Source organism: Anomaloglossus baeobatrachus (assembly GCF_048569485.1).
Source record: "Anomaloglossus baeobatrachus isolate aAnoBae1 chromosome 5 unlocalized genomic scaffold, aAnoBae1.hap1 SUPER_5_unloc_17, whole genome shotgun sequence".
Classification (NCBI taxonomy): Eukaryota; Metazoa; Chordata; class Amphibia; order Anura; family Aromobatidae; genus Anomaloglossus; species Anomaloglossus baeobatrachus.
In genome coordinates, this window is record NW_027441792.1 from 422,390 (window position 1) to 441,267 (window position 18,878).

Sequence of the window (18,878 nt, forward strand, 5' to 3'; positions counted from 1 at the left end):
TATCTAGAGTACACATCGGGTTAATAAGCAAACCTCTGTGCTTATTTACCCAATCTGTACTCCAGCTACGTGTGCAGGGAGTCGGCACTGGCAACCTGAGAGCGGCGGACGCTAGTAACCAAGGTAAATATCGGGTAGCCAAGAAAGGGCTTCTCTTGGTTACCCGATATTTACCTTGGTTACAGCTTACCGCAGGCTGCCAGATGCCGGCTCCCTGCACATTCAGATCGTTGCTCTCTCACTGTCACACACAGCGATGTGTGCTTCACAGCGGGAGAGCAACGTCAAAAAAAATTAACCAGCACTGTGTGTAACGAGCAGCGATCTCACAGCAGGGGCCAGATCGCTGCTCAGTGTCACACAGAGCGAGATCGCTAATGAGGTCACTGCTGCGTCACAAAAAACGTGACTCAGCAGCGATCTCGCTATGCGAGAAGTACCCCTAATGGCCTTAATTACAGAACAAAAAATGGTGATTATAGGGTGTTAGCTAAAATCCTTCAGGTCATTCGACCAGTCTCTGGATTCCAAAGGTAGAAATGTTAAATGACCCCTCTCTGGGACTTCTAGTGTTAATGTTATAAAAATGATCTTTTTATAAAGGATAATTGTTGTAATAAAAAAACTAAAGGATTTTATATGTCTGATATCCAAGGGATTATTTTTTTGTGGGGCTACCCACAAATAGAGATAAGTGCACCCATTGAAGTTCGGGTTCAGCTTTCAGTTGGACTTTATATAACGTTCAAATCGGGAACCGGACTTGTCATGAACCCCATTGGAAGTCACTCATTGGGCAGCTCGGGTCTACGCCCACATTCAACCGGCAATAAACAGAGCATTTAGTATCTTGGGAGGGAGGACAGAGTTTTTTCCTTGTGCACAATACATTCTATAGCAATGTTTTTACCTCCCCGTGAAAGCCATTCACACACTGCAAGCGGCTCGCACTGGGCCGAACACTGAGTGTACCCGAGCACAGCGATGCTAGATCAAGTGGTTAGGATAAATAAAGCACCCGAACTCCGAACTCTAAAACTGATTTTTTTTTTTTATAAAGTCTGTATTTGGTACAAACACTGAACTTTACTATTTAGGTTCACTCGTCTCTGCCCACAAACCTTTATCACAGTTTAAATTATGGGTGTAGAAGAGACCAGAACTAAAAGGGGTCTATCTCTTTGTGAAAAGCAAGTAACATTTATGATACCTATGCTGGGGATTTGTGAATTTTCTGGGATTCTGTCACTAAGTGTTTACCCCCTAATTAAAAATCAGAATAATATAAAGACAGTGTCATATTAGGTACGGGGAAGTACGAAGTGAACGGCTAAAGGGAAACCCTGTGTGTAGCAAATGGGGAGATGGTGACCTCTGATCAAGCCTACCGCTGGGCCCTGGGTTCCCTCACCACCTTAGATAGGTTCCACATCTATGAGCAGAGCCGGATACCTGACCCTAGGCTGACCATGATCTGGGCCCTAGGTAGGGATCGGATGGGATGAGCTCTTCGTCAACCCCACAAGGCACTAAAGGACACACAGGGATAACAAACAAGGGGAAACAATATACAACTTATCTCTAGATGACTCAGAAGTTCGGTAAAGAGCAACAACGCTCCTACTGTTATGTACAAGCCGCCTGCTTGCATCCAGAGCTTGTGAAAGAACTGAGTATCACCAGCACAAGTTCAGGGAAAATGAGAGTATTTAAACCCAATTGGAAATAAAGATTATAATCTTGATTTCCAATTGGGTTTAAATACTGGAGCTCCCCTGGGTCTTAAAGAAAAAAGGATGAAAAACCAGCAGAGGAGATACCAGTAAACTGAATACTAACAGTAGAAATAATAGAAAGTCAGGGAGTATTTTGCGCAGCCAAATGCTGTGACCTTCTATTGGTGGACACCGCAGGACTGTCTGTTACTCGTGACAGACTGTGACTCTGATTCCAATGATGTGTCATTTACTGCTTGCTGCAGTTTTGATAAAATTACTGTATTATCGCTAGGAGATTATCACTACAGAGCTAGTAAAACTGCTGCCATGTACCCTCCATCTCCATTAGCTCTGTATAACCCCATTCCCACCCCTGATTGCCAGCTTGTTCTCAATGCTCATTCTACACAGCTGCAAATCAGTGGTGTGGGTGGGGTTATACACAGGAGCATTTTGAGAACTGGTAGATCTTATGCAGATAAAACTATTTATCAAAACTTCAGAAAGCAGCCAAGTAAGTGACACATTGCTGGAATCTGGGTCTTTTGCTTATACAGGTCGATTGGACACATGTTAGAGGTAGCTTTATTCCTCTTAATCTAAAAACCACATCCCGAAGCCATACACTATTAATTTTAGATATTTAATCTGAAAAGTAGGCAGTGTTTATAAACATAAAAGATGTTACAAAGGGAAACAAAACAATACAGCATATACAATTACATGAAAGGGAATAACGAGAGCAAATAAATGAACCTGGATCACACACATACAGTCATATGAAAAAGTTTGGGCACTCCTATTAATGTTTACCTTTTTTCTTTATAACAATTTGGGGTTTTGAAACAGCTATATCAGTTTCATATATCTAATAACTGATGGACTGAGTAATATTTCTGAATTGAAATGTGGTTTATTGTACTAACAGAAAATGTGCAATCTGCATTTAAACTAAATTTGACAGGTGCATAAGTATGGGCACCCTTATCAATTTTTTGTTTTGAACACTCCTAAGTACTTTTTACTGACTTACTGAAGCACTAAATTGGTTTTGTAACCTCATTGAGCTTTGAACTTCATAGGCAGGTGTATCCAATCATGAGAAAAGGTATTTAAGGTGGCCACTTGCAAGTTGTTCTCCTATTTGAATCTCCTATGAAGAGTGGCATCATGGGCTCCTCAAAACAACTCTCAAATGATCTGAAAACAAAGATTATTCAACATAGTTGTTCAGGGGAAGGATACAAAAAGTTGTCTCAGAGATTTAAACTGTCAGTTTCCACTGTGAGGAACATAGTAAGGAAATGGAAGAACACAGGTACAGTTCTTGTTAAGCCCAGAAGTGTCAGGCCAAGAAAAATATCAGAAAGGCAGAGAAGAAGAATGGTGAGAACAGTCAAGGACAATCCACAGACCACCTCCAAAGACCTGCAGCATCATCTTGCTGCAGATGGTGTTACTGTGCATTGGTCAACAATACAGCGCATGTTGCACAAGGAGAAGCTGTATGGGAGAGTGATGCGAATGCAAGCACGCCACAAACAGAGATGCCCAAGGTATGCAAAAGCACATTTGGACAAGCCAGTTTCATTTTGGACGAAGGTCCTGTGGACTGATGAAACAAAGATTGAGTTGTTTGGTCATACAAAAAGGCGTTATGCATGGAGGCAAAAAAACACGGCATTCCAAGAAAAGCACTTGCTACCCACAGTAAAATTTGGTGGAGGTTCCATCATGCTTTGTGGCTGTGTGGCCAATGTCGGCACTGGGAATCTTGTTAAAGTTGAGGGTCGCATGGATTCAACTCAGTATCAGCAGATTCTTGACAATAATGTGCAAGAATCAGTGACGAAGTTGAAGTTACGCAGGGGATGGATATTTCAGCAAGACAATGATCCAAAACACCGCTCCAAATCTACTCAGGCATTCATGCAGAGGAACAATTACAATGTTCTGGAATGGCCATCCCAGTCCCCAGACCTGAATATCATTGAAAATCTGTGGGATGATGTGAAGCGTGCTGTCCATGCTCGGCGACCATCAAACTTAACTGAACTGGAATTGTTTTGTAAACAGGAATGGTCAAATATACCTTCATCCAGGATCCAGGAACTCATTAAAAGCTACATGAAGCGACTAGAGGCTGTTATTTTTGCAAAAGGAGGATCTACAAAATATTAATGTCACTTTTATGTTGAGGTGCCCATACTTATGCACCTGTCAAATTTCGTTTAAATGCAGATGGCACATTTTCTGTTAGTACAATAAACCTTATTTCAATTCAATAATATTACTGAGTCTATCATTTATTAGATATATGAAACTGAATTAGCTGTTGCAAAAACCCAAATTGTTATAAAGAAAAAAGGTTAACATTAATAGGGGTGCCCAAACTTTTTCATATAACTGTAGATTCAGATTTATAGAAGGAAGGACTCCAATGGAATGTGGAACAATCCTATACAGCAATGTTGTATGAGGATCATTATTGGCATTAGCATTTTATTAACACAAGTTACACCCACATCCTTCCCCTCTGGTGACACATAACACAGCTGGATGGCAGGATGTGTCTAATGCTTGCTTTACACGGGACGACCGATCATGCAATTTCACGATCGATAGTACCCGCCCCCGTCGTTTGTGCGCAAAGGGCAATTGATTGCCCGTGGCGCACAAAGTCGTTAACCCCCCCGTTACACGTACTTACCTCCTGTGCGACGTCACTGAGGGCGGCGAACATCCACTTCCTGGAGTGGGAGGGATGTTCGGCTTCACTGCGACGTCACATGGCCGCCGGCCAATAGAAGCGGAGGGGCGGAGATGAGCGGGATGTAAACATCCCGCCCACCTCCTTCCTTCCGCATAGCCGACGGGAGCCGCGGGACGCAGGTAAGCTGCTATTCATCGTTCCCGTGGTGTCACACGGAGCGACGTGTGCTGCCACGGGAACGATGAACAACCGGCGCAAAGTAAAATAAACGATTTTATGAAACCTAGCGACCAGTACACGACTCACAATTTGTGAGCGATACTGCGTCGCTAGGAGGTGTCACACAGGCCGACGTCTCAAGCGATACCGGAGGGGCGTCACAAAAACCGTGACCCCGACGATCTATCGCACGATAGATCGTCTGGTGTAAAGCAGGCATAAGTCTTAGAAAATTATGAGATTCCCAACTTTTACAATATTGTTGCCACTGAATGTCCCAGGCAGAAGATATTACTGTCATCTTTCCTATCATGATTTTATCTGTTCATAGATAGGAGACATTGCATAGATATTTTCATCTCTCTGGCCAATCTCCATTTGGTGGGACCCTGGTCATCACCCAATGATGCAGAACAATGCTTTGCATTCTCTGTTTTATCACAAATTTGTAATTAATGACTTTTCTATTATATCAATGCAGTTCATAAAACCTTCATTCATATTTTCTATAATGTGAAACAAAGGATTTTAATTTATCTGCTATTTTTCTGTTCAAGTGGTGCTCTTATCTCTACCGATCATAAATCTGTCCTTTTCTGCATTCTTGTGCATTCAAGCTGAGATTGGCCTCACATCTGCTAGAGGATTCTCTTTAATTACTTGTTTCCAAAGGAGGGGGTCAGCTTTATAGCTGGCCCCATTTATAGGATACTTTATGGATTTTATCATTTCTATATGACACAGGACTACATGTTAATACATCTTTTTCCAAAATTGAGCTTTTAACCCTTTGAAAGCCAGGGTCATTTTTTTGACACTTTCCTGGACTTGGTGCTTAAACAGTTTAATAAAATCAGAAATATTACTGTTATGATTCTCGTATGACTTTGCTTGTGAAGAGCCATTGTATGTGTTTAGTTTCCTGCTGTCTGCATTCTCCAGGGTTAGGCCCAATGGAAGGACCCTATTCTGTTGTGCCTCGTTCCAGGAGTCACGCTGCCTTATCTTGGAACTGTTTTCTTTGGTACGCCACCAGTGAATAGTTTCTGCTCTGCAGTGTGCACTTCTGGTCCCTGTGAGTCTGTTCTGATGCTGCCCGCTACCTAGTACTCCTTTCCCTGACCTCTGTCCTTTCCGTCTTGTCTTACCTCCCTGTCTCCCTAACCCGCTCTCTGCTTTGTTATCCTGTCTCCACTCCCTCTATACTTACTTGTCTTCTCGGTTTACGACCCAGCTTGCTATCTCACTACTGCTCTGCTCCCCTCTGGCTCCTGACGATACCTCCTGACTTTCTGACCCTCCGCTCTCACTTGACTCCGGCTCCACTTATCCTTCTCTACCTACGTGACTGCCCAGGACTGACTTACGGCTTGCTCGACCATTCTATTGCATCTTTCTGCGGATGCTAGTGACCTCTAGTGGGCTTCAAATATGAAAAAGAAATACAAAAGTTACAAAGTTTAGTGCCGAAGAAAAGCTGCTCCTGTCCTTGTAACAAAACGAGCAAGGAGGAGCACATTCAGATAAGAGCAAATGTCCGAAGGATTATCCACAGAAGAAGAAAACGTGGCTCCACTCCAAGGTCCTTAAAAATGGATTTATTAATACAAAAAGATGTACATAAAAAAGGCAGTGGTGGAGCTGGGTACAAACTCCTCCTGAGGGTAGGTAGCATGTTGGCATCTAAAACCATCTTGGCTTTGAGCAGTTTGTGGCTTTCTTGATCTCGCTGTGCTTGGGGCCTCGCTTGATTTAGGATAGATGGCAGCTTGGATTTTACCTTTCCACAGAGAGTTTCCTTCTCCTTACAAGACACCGTCACTAAAGGATAGAAGTAGCCCACCGCCTCCAGCATTCATACACCTCTCCCACCAATACTCAGTCTTCACCTCCTGAGTAGGGCTGAGCGGATCTGCGCGGTTTCAACGATATTAGGGTGCCGGACCCAGGCACGGGATTCTGGGTGCACGATCCGGATGCGGCAATTAAGTAAAAATAAAGAAAAGAAGAAATAAGTGAGAGTTTCATACTTACCGAGACTCGGTGTCATGGCGGCACACTGCTTCCAGGTCACGCATTCCTGCACTGTGCATCGCATACACGCAACTTTCCATGTTTGCCCCGCCCACCGGCCATCCTCTCATCTGTGATTGGTTCCAGGCTGACCGCGCCTCCCAGCCTGTGACAGTCATCGCTTATCGCGGCTCAGTAATAGGCTACACTCAGGGCTGGCAGTCTTCTCTATGGCTGCTTGCTCTGAGATGTAACGGAGCTGGGTGTGTCATCGTGGACCTCGTGTGGATTACACCGGAGCTGGAGGCCTGTGTTGGGGGTTAATAAAGTGGTGAAGGAGAGTGCGTGTTTTGTATTTTATTCCAAATAAAGGATTTTTCTCTTTGTGTGTGTTTATTTACTGTTATTTACAGGTTTGTGATGCAGGTATCTCATAGATGCCTGTGCCATCACAAACCTAGGGCTTAGTAGCAGCTGTGCGCTGCTATTAACCTCTCATTACCATGATTGCCACCGTACCAGGGCAATGGGAAGGGCCAGTAATGTACCAGGATTGTAACATCTAATAGATGTGGCAATACCGGGCAGCTGTGGGCTGAGAATACCAGCCCCCAGCCGGCATTATCATAGCTGGGGATGAAAATTAGGTGTGACCACACGTCGGGGTTTTTTTTTTTAATTATTTATTTAATTTAAAAAAAAAAAAAGCCGCATGCGTTTTCTCTTAAGCTGCAGTAACACTTGCGAGGGACTCTCGCGAGTCTGACAATTGAATGCATTTGTTTCTAGGTACATGCACGCTCATACTCAGAGAACGTCAGGCTGTGCCGAGTGATGTTATGCCTGGCAGACCCCCAGGAGTCTAACAGCGCATCACCGGCACAGCAGCACTCTTCTGACAGGAGCGTGCATGTGTTTCTAGGTACCTGCACACTCATGTTCGGAGAACGGCAGGCTGTGCCGGGTGATGTCATGCCTCTCAGGGTGATGCCTCTCAGGGTGATGCTTGAGGGTTATGCCTCGCGAGAGTCTGCCATGGCATCACCCGGCAAAGCCTCGCACGTGTGACTGTGGGCACTGGATACACAGCACAGATACAGCCGGACAGCTGGGGCTGCAGCAGCGCTCTATAACTGTCCTGCCGATTGTTTTATTTATTTATTTATTTTTTACCACGATACTGACTGGCAGACACTTTTCCCGCCCAACGGCTGTCCTGCCGCCTGTGATTTGTTGCTGCTACTCAGGGTGGGGGCGCGTCTAACTGCAACCAATTACACGCGCCGGTGGGCAGGCAAAGTAGTGAATATTGAGTTGTTGGCTTCGGAAGGTAAAAGCATGACACAGAAGGAGTATGCTGCCATGACAACGCCGCAGTGAGTACACCGCGCGTGCTCCTACCCCCCTATGCCCTCCACAGACGTTTTAATCTCCAAATCTCCAGATTCTGGGCACTGGATTCTGAAGCGGATGGGACTTATTTTTAAATCTGTCAGTGATCTGCCGGTACCGTTTTTTGGGGCGTTCAATCAGCGCTAGTGAAGATCCAAGGTCCTTGGTTAGCCTGATATAAGTGGAGGGCCAAAGGGGGAAAAAATAAAAGTGCAGAACCGTAAAAAGAAAGAAAAAAAAAAAGCAATAACACAACTAAGTGCCTTACACCCACTAAACTTCTGCTCTTGAAACTTTGATATACATTTATTACTTGTCTACATACTTCTTGCCAAGGAAACCGTTTTTTGCAGCAACATTCTGATAGTATAAATTACTGGACACTTTCTGCATTGCTTTGGTGCCACCTGGTACTCGGACCCTGAAGCCAGAACAGGAAACAAGAGGACTGGTTAATTCACCGATTGAGGCCAGGACTAGAGGTCCTGTCCCACCCAAAGTCCCTCATAGAAGACAACAACCCACCGATAGGGATAGAAGGTCACCGCCAGGGCCCATAGATCCCATGGGCCAGCGTCTGCGGGCACGGCTCCTTAGGCCACATACAGCCGGCAGCGGACTCCTGAGTTTCACACTAGGAAGTCCACCTTACACAAAAAAGTGCAGAGAAAAGGATAGAGACCACCAGCCGGGTGGGGGACCCGAATGCAACCGGCCGCGGACCTGGCCTCCAGCACCTTGGTTTACCGGAGACTTGTGTGGTTTATTAACAGAGAGAACACAAACATACTCCCTGCGGTCACTATACCCTGCACTGAGACCCCGGGTCCCGGGCGGGGCCACCATCCCTACCCACGGAGGGGTTAACAGCTAGCTGCCGCAACATCTCCCCTGGGTGCCCCACAACTACAGCGGTAGTGTCCCACCTCACCACACACCGTGAGTGGCGTCACAATCTTAATACGGCCTAGCCCATACATCTACGTCCCCCCTTTTTATTTGGCATGTCCGCGAGACCCCCGGGTCCGGAGACCCTCGAGCCACCACCCCTGAAGGCCCGGATCTGAGCAGCGCCGGCTGCTGGCACAAGGGTGGCACACCACGAAAACTTGGCATCACGAACAGGATACTTACCCATCCTTACCTTGTGGAAGTGTGCCTTGTATTGGACAGTCAGCGGTGATCCGTTGCAAAATTTTCAGAAGTCACCATTTTTGCCGCCATTTTGGGCACGAAAACTACAGCCCAGCGTCTTCTTCCCCGAGAAAAGGGCGTGAAAGCCGAAGCCCCGCCCCCTGGGAACACAGCCGGAAGGTGAACCCCGAGGTCGTAAAACGAAACTAACAGGCCGCAAAAAGGAGTGCTTGCAAAAGACCAAGGGGGAGGATGGAGCGGCTTGTAACTAGTGATGTGAAGTGCAGTAACGCCAGGACTCTGCAGAAACCCGTTCCTGGACACCAACGCGGCAGGATGTGTCAGACGATCCAGGCTCAAGTCCACTTCATGCTGGCGAAGTGGGCGTCGGAGATGAAGGGCCTGGCTGCAGCTGTCCGGGCGCGCGAAGTGGAAATGATCTCGGAGGAGCGGGTAAGCAGTGATCCACGCCCCTATGTTCCCCAGGAACCGGCCGTCCCGGCTGAGGGTTCCGGCCTGCTCCTGTCCACCACGTTGTTTCCCTCGTCGCCCGTGTCCGCAGCCAACGCCCCGACCAACCCGCTGCCCCAGTCCGTGGCAGCGGGGACCGTACCATCTATGGGGGAGGACCCAGCTGCTGGGCCCTCAGGCCTTACCGTCACCATCGCTCCGGCACCGCTGACGACATCCCTTCCGGCCCCGAGCCTGGCTGCACCAGTGATGACGTCGGCTCCGGCAGTCCGCCCACCCGCAGCAGATATGACGTCGGCCCCGGCAGTCCGCCCGGCCGCAACGGAGGCAGCACCCGACCGGAGGTCTACCCCGGCCGCGGTGCCGGCCGCTCCCAAGTACACCTGCGGAGAGGCGGAGCAGGCCACTGATCAGTGGGGCCCACAGCAGTATGAGAGGCCGGTTGTAGCCGGCGCCGAGGGCACCCGAGTGGGCCTGGCTCCTGAGCAGGAGGCGAGACACGGAACCCGTGCCCCAGACTGGGAGCGGCAGTAACAGCAGCTGCGTAGGGAGATCGCTGCCCGAGGAAAGGGTAAAACGGATGTGCATGCTCGCATTTATACGGAGAAAGGTTACCTGCGGCAAGCTACCACCAGGGTCCGGAGCAGTGTAACATGTGAAGGTGGTACTGGAGACCCGTGGTGGAGAATGGAATAGGTAGTGGTTCCCGGATACCTTCCCTGCAAAGTCCCCGTTGGGACCATCTGTTGATCCCGTTACAGTTCCCATGTTTCAGTTAAAAAGACAATGGCCGTGAACTTGCAGGCTAACCCATAAACTTTTGGGTTTTGTAAATAGCCCCAGACCAACCTTCTCACCATGCCGCAGTCTCTGGAGAGGCTGATTGGAGGATGGGCCTGCGGTAGAGTCGGTCGAGGCCCTGTCACCAGCAAAACCGGTGACTAACTTCTGTTTCAGGGGTCCCCTGGATGCGGGGTCCCTGAAAAAGACTGCCGGGTAAGGAACTTTTTACCCGGCCCGTTTGGGCAACACCCGGACCTATCCTGGACTTGGGCAAGGGGTGCCAACCTGTGTTTTAGAGGTAGCATCAGGGCTAGGTTATTTTTGGTGGGTGAGGTGAGAAGGACCCGGTCCGTCTCGTCCCGGTTTTATATGTGCAACGTTTAAGTAACATGCCTCCCGCAAGGGAAGAAAACAAAATATACTTGATTGTAAATATGTTATTATAATTGTAAGCTGTTTTACTCTTTTATCTTTTCCAGTTCAATAAATGGTGGTGGTCGGACAGACCATGGATGGTCTGTATTAAACCAAGGGGGAATGTGATGCCCTGGCAAAACCAGGTAGTCACAGTTAGGCCCCCGCATAACACCTTCCCTCACTAGGAAACACACTGCCGACCAGAAACCCTAGTCACCCCCCTTAGGGACAGACAGACACACCAGCTAGCTTGACCAAGCGGTTAGGACATGTCCACCCAGGGGTCTAGACAGCCAGGGGCGGGAAAACAAGCAGATAAGCTGAGAGTTCAGTTTGGAGAGGAGTGTGGGCTGGAGCTAAGTGTAGCTCCAGCAGGAAAGTTCAAGTTGAACGGTACCAGGGTAGGAGCCCTGGTGCCTCTGGCCAGAGGCAGACATGGGCTCCGTCAGCAGGAGACGGAAAGCCGGCTCGGCAGAACAGAGGTGGACCGGGACAGGGTTGTAGCCCGCCGGTACCGACACGGGGAACCGGCCCGGAAACCGTAGCACAAAGGGGGGTACTCGGACCCTGAAGCCAGAACCAGAAACAAGCGGACTGGCTAATTTACCGATTGAGGCCAGGACTAGAGGTCCTGTCCCACCCAAAGTCCCTTATAGAAGACAACAGTCCACCGATAGGGATAGAAGGTCACCACCAGGGCCCATAGATACCATGGAGCAGCGTCTGCGGGCATGGCTTCATAGGCCACATACAGCCGGGAGCGGACTCCTGAGTTTCACACTAGGAAGTCCACCTTACACAAAAAAGTGCAGAGAAAAGGATAGAGACCACCGGGTGGGGGACCCGAATGCAACCGGCCGCGGCACCGGCCACCAGCACCTTGGTTTACAAAAGACTTGTGTGGTTTATTAACAGTGAGTACATAAACACTCCATGCGGTCGCTATACCCTGCTCTGAGACCCCGGGGCCACCATCCCTACCCACGGAGGGGTTAACAACTAGCTGCCGCAACATCTCCCCCGAGTGCCCCACAACTGCAGCAGTGGTGTCCCACCTCACCACACACCATGGGTGGCGTCACGAACTTAATATGGCCTAGCCCGTACATCTACGTCCCCCCTTTTTATTTGGCGTGTCCGCGAGGCCCCCAGTTCCAGAGACCCTTGAGCCACTACCCCTGATTGCCCGGATCCGAGCAGCGCCGACTTCTGGCACGGGGGCGACACACGTTCCAATTGCATAATAAAGATGTCGCATTGCATTAATCATCTAGAGACCTCCAGAAAGCTTCTTTATAGGTGGTATTATACACCAGTAAGATTAAACAAAACCTTCCCGCATTCCTCAGATACATGCTGGAGGTGTGAGAACTCTCCAGGTTCGTTAATTCACGTGTGGTAGGAATGTGGAATAATCCAACAAGTTTAAAAAGAGGTGCAACAATTACTGAGTAAAGCTTTGGGCTATGCCTTTGATTTGGGTCCGGGAACAGCTCTGCTGTCTTTAGGATTAGAAACTATGACCTATGATGATGCAGTTATTACCGCCCGTCTCTTGACAGTAGCTAGAGCGAGCATTGCAAATAAATGGAAACAACAGTCTGTACCGTCCATTCAAGAAATTATAACAAAAATGCAGCACAACTGTATTATGGAACATATGATTGCGAGCAGGGAGAATAAAGGTTTCCAGTTTGAAGTGTCCTGGGGGAAATGGTTAGACTTTTCTAGACTATCGTGCCATTAACAGCTGTTAAGATGAGTAATTTCTAATCTAGATTAATGTTTAGTGTGATGCATATTAAAATGGAAGAGTGGCTCCAGAAGAATTGCACCAGGTATAAGAGAATGGGATATCAAGTGTGGAGGAGGCGGAGTTATTCACATATAATGCGTTTTCGAATGTGAATAACCCATGTTCATGGTGTCTGTGGGGTCCGGGTGCACACGTTCATTCATCCAGTTAGGTGCATTTCAATGTATTGGTAATACTTTTTTATACCTGTTAAATCTTACCATATATATTGGTTTCTTTAATCATTATAAATATGTCAAAAGAAGCGTGTAAAAGGAAATGTTACAGCATGTACTTACTATTGTTTAAAAAATACCAATAAAAAATTTGTTACAAAAAATAAAGCAGATCACAGACATGGTACCAAACTAAAGTCATTTCAAATGGCAACTTTCTGTCTTTAAGAAACAAAAAAAAAATCATGAAAACAGAATGTGCAGCCAGTAACGGGTAATTTTGAAGAACAAACAGGGGGGGGGGAAATTATGGAATCAATCAACAATGAGGAAAAAAATTATGGAATCATGAAAAACAAACAAACAAAAGAACCCTCCATCAATAGTATTTTGTGGCACCACCTCTAGCTTTTATAACAGCTTGCAGTCTCTGAGGCTTGGACTTAATGAGTGACAAACAGCATCTTCATGAATCTGGCTCCAACTTTCTCAGATTGCTGTTGCAGATCAGCTTTGCAGGTTGGAGCCTTGTTATGGGCCATTTTCTTCAATTTCCACCAAAGATTTTCAATTGGATTGAGATCCGGACTATTTGCAGGCCATGTCATTGATATTATGTGTCTTTCAAGGAATGTTTTCACAGTTTTTGCTCTATGGCAGGATGCATTATCATCTTGATAAATGATTTAATCATCCCCAAACATCCTTTCAATTGATGGGATAAGAAAAGTGTCAAAAATTTCAATGTAAACTTGGGCATTTATTGAAGATGTAATGACAGCCATCTCCCCAGTGCCTTTACCTGACATGCAGCCCCATATCATCAATGACTGTGGAAATTTACATGTTCTCTTCAGACAGTCATCTTTTTATTGTTTAGCTTTTTTGTATGTAAATCCCATTTCCTTGAGACCCGCAACACACATCCGTGTAATTTGTACGTGTGCGGTACGTATTTGCACGTACCGGAGACACGTACACACGGAGACCCATGTTATTTAATGGTAGATGGCACACGCACGTAAAATCACACGGAACGTGTGTCCGTGTCGTAAGTACATGTGTGCGCTTTTCAACACAGACGACATGTCCGTTTTTGGCCGGCAACACGCAGGCACGGACCCACTTTAGTCTATGGGTCCGTGCCTGCACGGACCGCACACGGAGTATGTCCGTGTTCAGCACGTATCGTCCGTGTCCGTATTTCATCACAAAATCTGAAACACTTGTTACCAATCTATCAGGTCAATTGTAGGCCATTAATTCTGGCGCCAAACATACATTTCCTGTCTCATTTGCACGCCAGACAGCAGCTGGGCACCTGTCCTCTCACTGCAGGGGAACTGTGAGCACAGAGAACACCACAGGTACTGAGCATGGCGCCCAGAATCGATACAGAGAGGCTGATTGGAGCAGTAGAGAGGCATCCAGAGCTGTGGGACACACGTGATGATGGCTACCATGACAGGTTAATGGTGGAACGAGCATGGATGGCTGTGGCAGAGAGTCTACCCTAGGAATGGATGGTCTCAATGCACCCCTGGAAAGAAAAATAGATATGGTGAGTACAGATATTTGCATTGCTTCTGTCTTTACCTATATGTGCACAGTCTGTAGGCAGAGTATAAACATATTTGTATTGTTTGTTGGGCCTGTATTAATGGGCCTGACTCATTTTGACATACACTGGAGACTCACAAACAGGAGAGTGTAGTTTTCTGCACTTTTGAAGTATTCATTGCAGTTTACTAGTAATGTCAGCATGTGTATATATGGGCTGCAAAGCATTTTATGCATGTACAAAAGGCATTTCAGGGTGGGGAAGCCACTATTAAACATGTTTGGGGGTTTGTTTGGTTACCATTTCTGTGCATTTTCTATTGCAAATGTGCTGTGATTTGTCTATATTTTTGGATTTGTATTTCTTTGTTTGGTTTATTATGCATGTTCCTTGGTGTCACCATGTCTGGAATGGTAACAGTAATGTGTAGTGTATAATGGAAAATATATGTGGAACATATGGCACTTCATGGGTTTGTAGATATTATATTTCATGGCTTTCTGTAGGTTTTTTTTATTTTTTGAACAATTATAAGGAGATGAATGATGAATAAGTGGTTGCAGATGTTTACTGCTGAACTTGTTTTTTTTTCTCCCATGCTTATAGTGTTATTATGTCACTAGATGAGTGTAATGGGTTGTTGTTGTCATACACATGGATGTGTGTTCCTATTTCATACAATTGATGCAATCCAAGACTAATGTCTAATTTTTTAACATCTACAATTGTTTGAATTAGTGACCTGAATTTACATTTTTTAATGTTTTTTAACAGTGGATCTTGTCAAACGGCGATGGCGCTCAGCCCGTGACCAGTTCCGCAGAGAGTATAACCCTGTGGCCACCACAGCTGCCGCTGCAAAGAAGAAAAAATATGTCCATTATGAAAAACTGAGCTTCCTCATGCCCATTATGGAAGTACCAAAGTAAATTTCAAGCATTACATCACATGGTGGTTTTATTTAAAAGGCACACAGTAATGTTTTTTTTTTCATCAAAGTACAGAGGATGGGGCGTGGCCTGGACATGGCGCCGACAGGACGCACACTGTAGGAGCTCCACATTAACGGCTGCAAACACCGCCATCCATCAGCTATCAAAGGCGATTACCGGGCTCAGATGAGAGGGAAAGCAGGTCTCCGGTCACAGACGCATATCAGAGGGACTTCCAGCCGCGGGAGGCAAGGTAATGTGCCATACCTGACTGAGCCTCAGCGTCCTCCCAGGCCTGTAATGGCGACCGGGACGCGTGCTGCTGCGACCCGGCTGTCACAACCCGAGCGCTCTCCTGCTTCCCCCTCTCGCTCTGCACAGCAGCCGGGTGAGAAGCTACAGACCGACCTGGCACTGCAGGTTCCTGGACGGATGGCTCCTGGGGAAAGCACCGGGGACCGGCCTGTGGTGGATGATGGGGGAGGGGTGAGCAGAGGGGAGCTGGCTGCAGGGCGCGCTTCTCCCCCTGGGTCTTCACAGAGCAGAGGATCTCCTGCCTCCCTTCCTGACTGCTCCAGCTCACCAGGTACCCTGCGGTCGTCCCCTGCCTCACAACACTCATGTACCCCGGCAGCTGACACAGGAGAGGCTATGACACAGAGCTTTCTCATCCTCCCTTGCCATGGAGGGGAGAACACAGCTACCCCCCTGCAAAACTATGGGGAAGACCAAGGCTCAGAAATGTCAGCTTTAAGGCTCCAAATCAACGCTATGCCAATCAAAATGGATATGGAGGGGTACATTGCCCGCCTGGAGGCTGTTTGTAAGACTGAAATTCGCTCTTTGAAGGAGGGAATGACCTCACTGACTAACTCCGTGCGGGCCCTTGAATCATCCACCCAGGATCTATACTCTCAGCAAAGCTCACAACAACAGCTTATAGATCAGCAGTCTCAACAGATCCACCTCTTGTTTGACATGATAGAAGATGCTGAAAACCGCAACAGACAAAATAATGTGCGAATTCGTGGCTTGCCAGAGTCGGTCGGGCCTCAGGATCTGACCTCTACACTGCAAAGGATGTTTAACTCCTTGCTGGAACGTCCCCCTGAAACACGCATTGAGATGGACAGAGCACATCGTACACTGGGGCCTAGAAACCCGGATCCAGAGAGACCAAGGGACATTATCTGCAGGGTACACTTCTTCCAGGTCAAGGAGAATATTATGAGAAAAGCAAGAGATAAAGGTAACCTCGATTTTAAAGGAACTCCCATACAACTCCTGGCGGATCTTTCCCGATCAACACTTGCAAAAAGGAGGGCCCTGAGACCCCTGCAGAAGGTTCTACGCAATAAAAACATTGCTTATTCCTGGGGCTATCCTTTTCAACTACAAGTCAGGAAGGGTCCCAACCTGATCATATTGAGATCTCCGGCTGACCTGCCAGACTTTCTTGCGGCTCTGGATCTTCCTGGGATAAAGCTATTGGACTGGCCATATACTGCACCTCCACCCCAGAGAGTGGTCCGCCGTGGAGGTTCCTTCCCCTCTGATCAATACCATGCTCAGCGACAAAGGCCTCAGAGGTCGCCGGGTATAAGAGTTGTCTGAGGAGAGGAATGAAGGTCGTAATGGCCTAATTTGATGCCTGACCAATATTGCCCTGTGCCCGTCCCACCCCCCCTTTTTTTTTTTTCACATACCCCCCCTCTTTTCCTCTTCCTCTTCCCCCCCCTCTCCTCGGCATCACCAATTCTAATAATGTTGGATGCAGGGATTCTCTGCCTCCCCTCTTGGCATTCCCCAATGCTGAGTTGGGATACCTGAACCTCCATGGGTATGTATACCTCTCATAAAAACCTCATGAGTTGTGAGTTTAGAGGCGGGAGTTTATCACCACCCCGCCCTTGTTATTGTAATTAACCGCATTGAACCTGAGCTACTATATGTGTTATTTCCATTTTGGTCGGGTGGGTGACCGCCTGTGGTTTTCTTTTTCTTTACCATTTTTCGGTATTAACTAGTTAGGTGGTGCGGCAGCCGTCCTTCAGGCGACATAGTTTTCAGTCACCTCCCACATTAGGGTGTGTTCCTAGAACACTGGTTACGAGTATTCTCTCAGTTTCGACTGCCTTCTGAGCTAGGACTCAGGAGGCTCAGTAAAGACAAGTTTTGATATTATTCTTTATTATTTTGGTCTCTTTTTCCGTTCTACTACTTTCTCTGCTCTCTTTTCCTTAATCTTGGTTTCTTTCTTCTCCCTCCCCATCTTCCTACTCTTCCCTTGGGTGCCCGGGAGATAGAGCTTCTGGGATGGCGAATCTTAATTTATGCTCTCTAAATGTTAGAGGATTTAATGTACCAGAGAAGAGATCCAAGATCCTCTATAACATGCATAAAAAAGAATCCATATTCTATTACTTCAGGAGACTCATTTTAAAGCAGACCACATTCCCGCACTTAAGCATAGATATTATAATTCATGGTTTCATAGTACCAATTCAGCTGCAAAATCCAAGGGAGTTAGCATCGCTCTACATAAATCTCTTCCAGCTCAGGTCTTATCAGTCAAGTCCGACCCAGCGGGACGATTTATTTTTATCAAACTTAAGATTTGTACCAAATTACTAAAGGTCCAGTCACACTAAGCAACTTACCAGCGATCCCAACAACGATAGGGATCGCTGGTAAGTTGCTAGGAGGTTGCTGGTGAGCTGTCACACTGCGACGCTCCAGCGATCCCACCAGCAACCTGACCTGGCAGGGATCGCTGGAGCGTGGCTACACGAGTTGCTGGTGAGCTCACCAGCAACCAGTGACCAGCCCCCAGTCTCCTAGTTACAGCACACATCAGGTTAATTAACCCGATGTGTGCTGCAGCTAAATGTGCACAGAGCAGGGAGCAGCGCACACTGAGCGCTGGCTCCTTGCTCTCCTACTTACAGCACACATCAGGTTAATTGCCTGATGTGTGCTGCAGCTACATGTGCACAGAGCAGGAGCCGGCAGCACAGGCAGTGAGAGCGGGGGAGGCTGGTATCAAAGGTAAATATCGGGTAACCAAGGACAGGGCTTCTTGGTTACCCGATGTTTACATTAGTTACCAGCCTCAGCAGAAGCTGGCTCCCTGCTCACTGCACATTAGTTGTTGCTGTCTCGCTGTCACACACAGCGATCTGTGCTTCACAGCAGGACAGCAACAACTAAAAAATGGCCCAGGACATTCAGCAACAACCAACGACCTCACAGCAGGGGCCAGGTTGTTGCTGGATGTCACACACAGCAACATCGCTAGCAACCTCACAAAAGTTGTTCGTTACCAGCGATGTTGCTAGCGATGTTGCTTAGTGTGACGGGGCCTTTACTGTTGCCAATCTTTATCTCCCCAACCAGGACCCGGCCAGGACTTGCCAAAAATACCTGAACACCCTCTCTGATTTTGCTGAAGGCTCCTTAATTCTCGGAGCAGATTTCAATCTTATCTTTGATCGGACTGTTGACTCTTCCTCGGGTAGGTCTTCTGTTCCTGCAGTGAGACTGCGGGGTCTCAG

The 18,878-nt window shown here is 47.3% G+C and overlaps 1 protein-coding gene across 1 annotated transcript in view; it reads left to right on the plus strand.

The window, feature by feature from the left end:
* Positions 1-18,878, plus strand: part of LOC142258898 (uncharacterized) — a 143,629-nt gene that overhangs the window by 30,410 nt on the left and 94,341 nt on the right. The window contains 1 exon segment of the mRNA XM_075331457.1: positions 18,721-18,838. Coding sequence (XP_075187572.1) covers positions 18,721-18,838 — 118 coding nt within the window.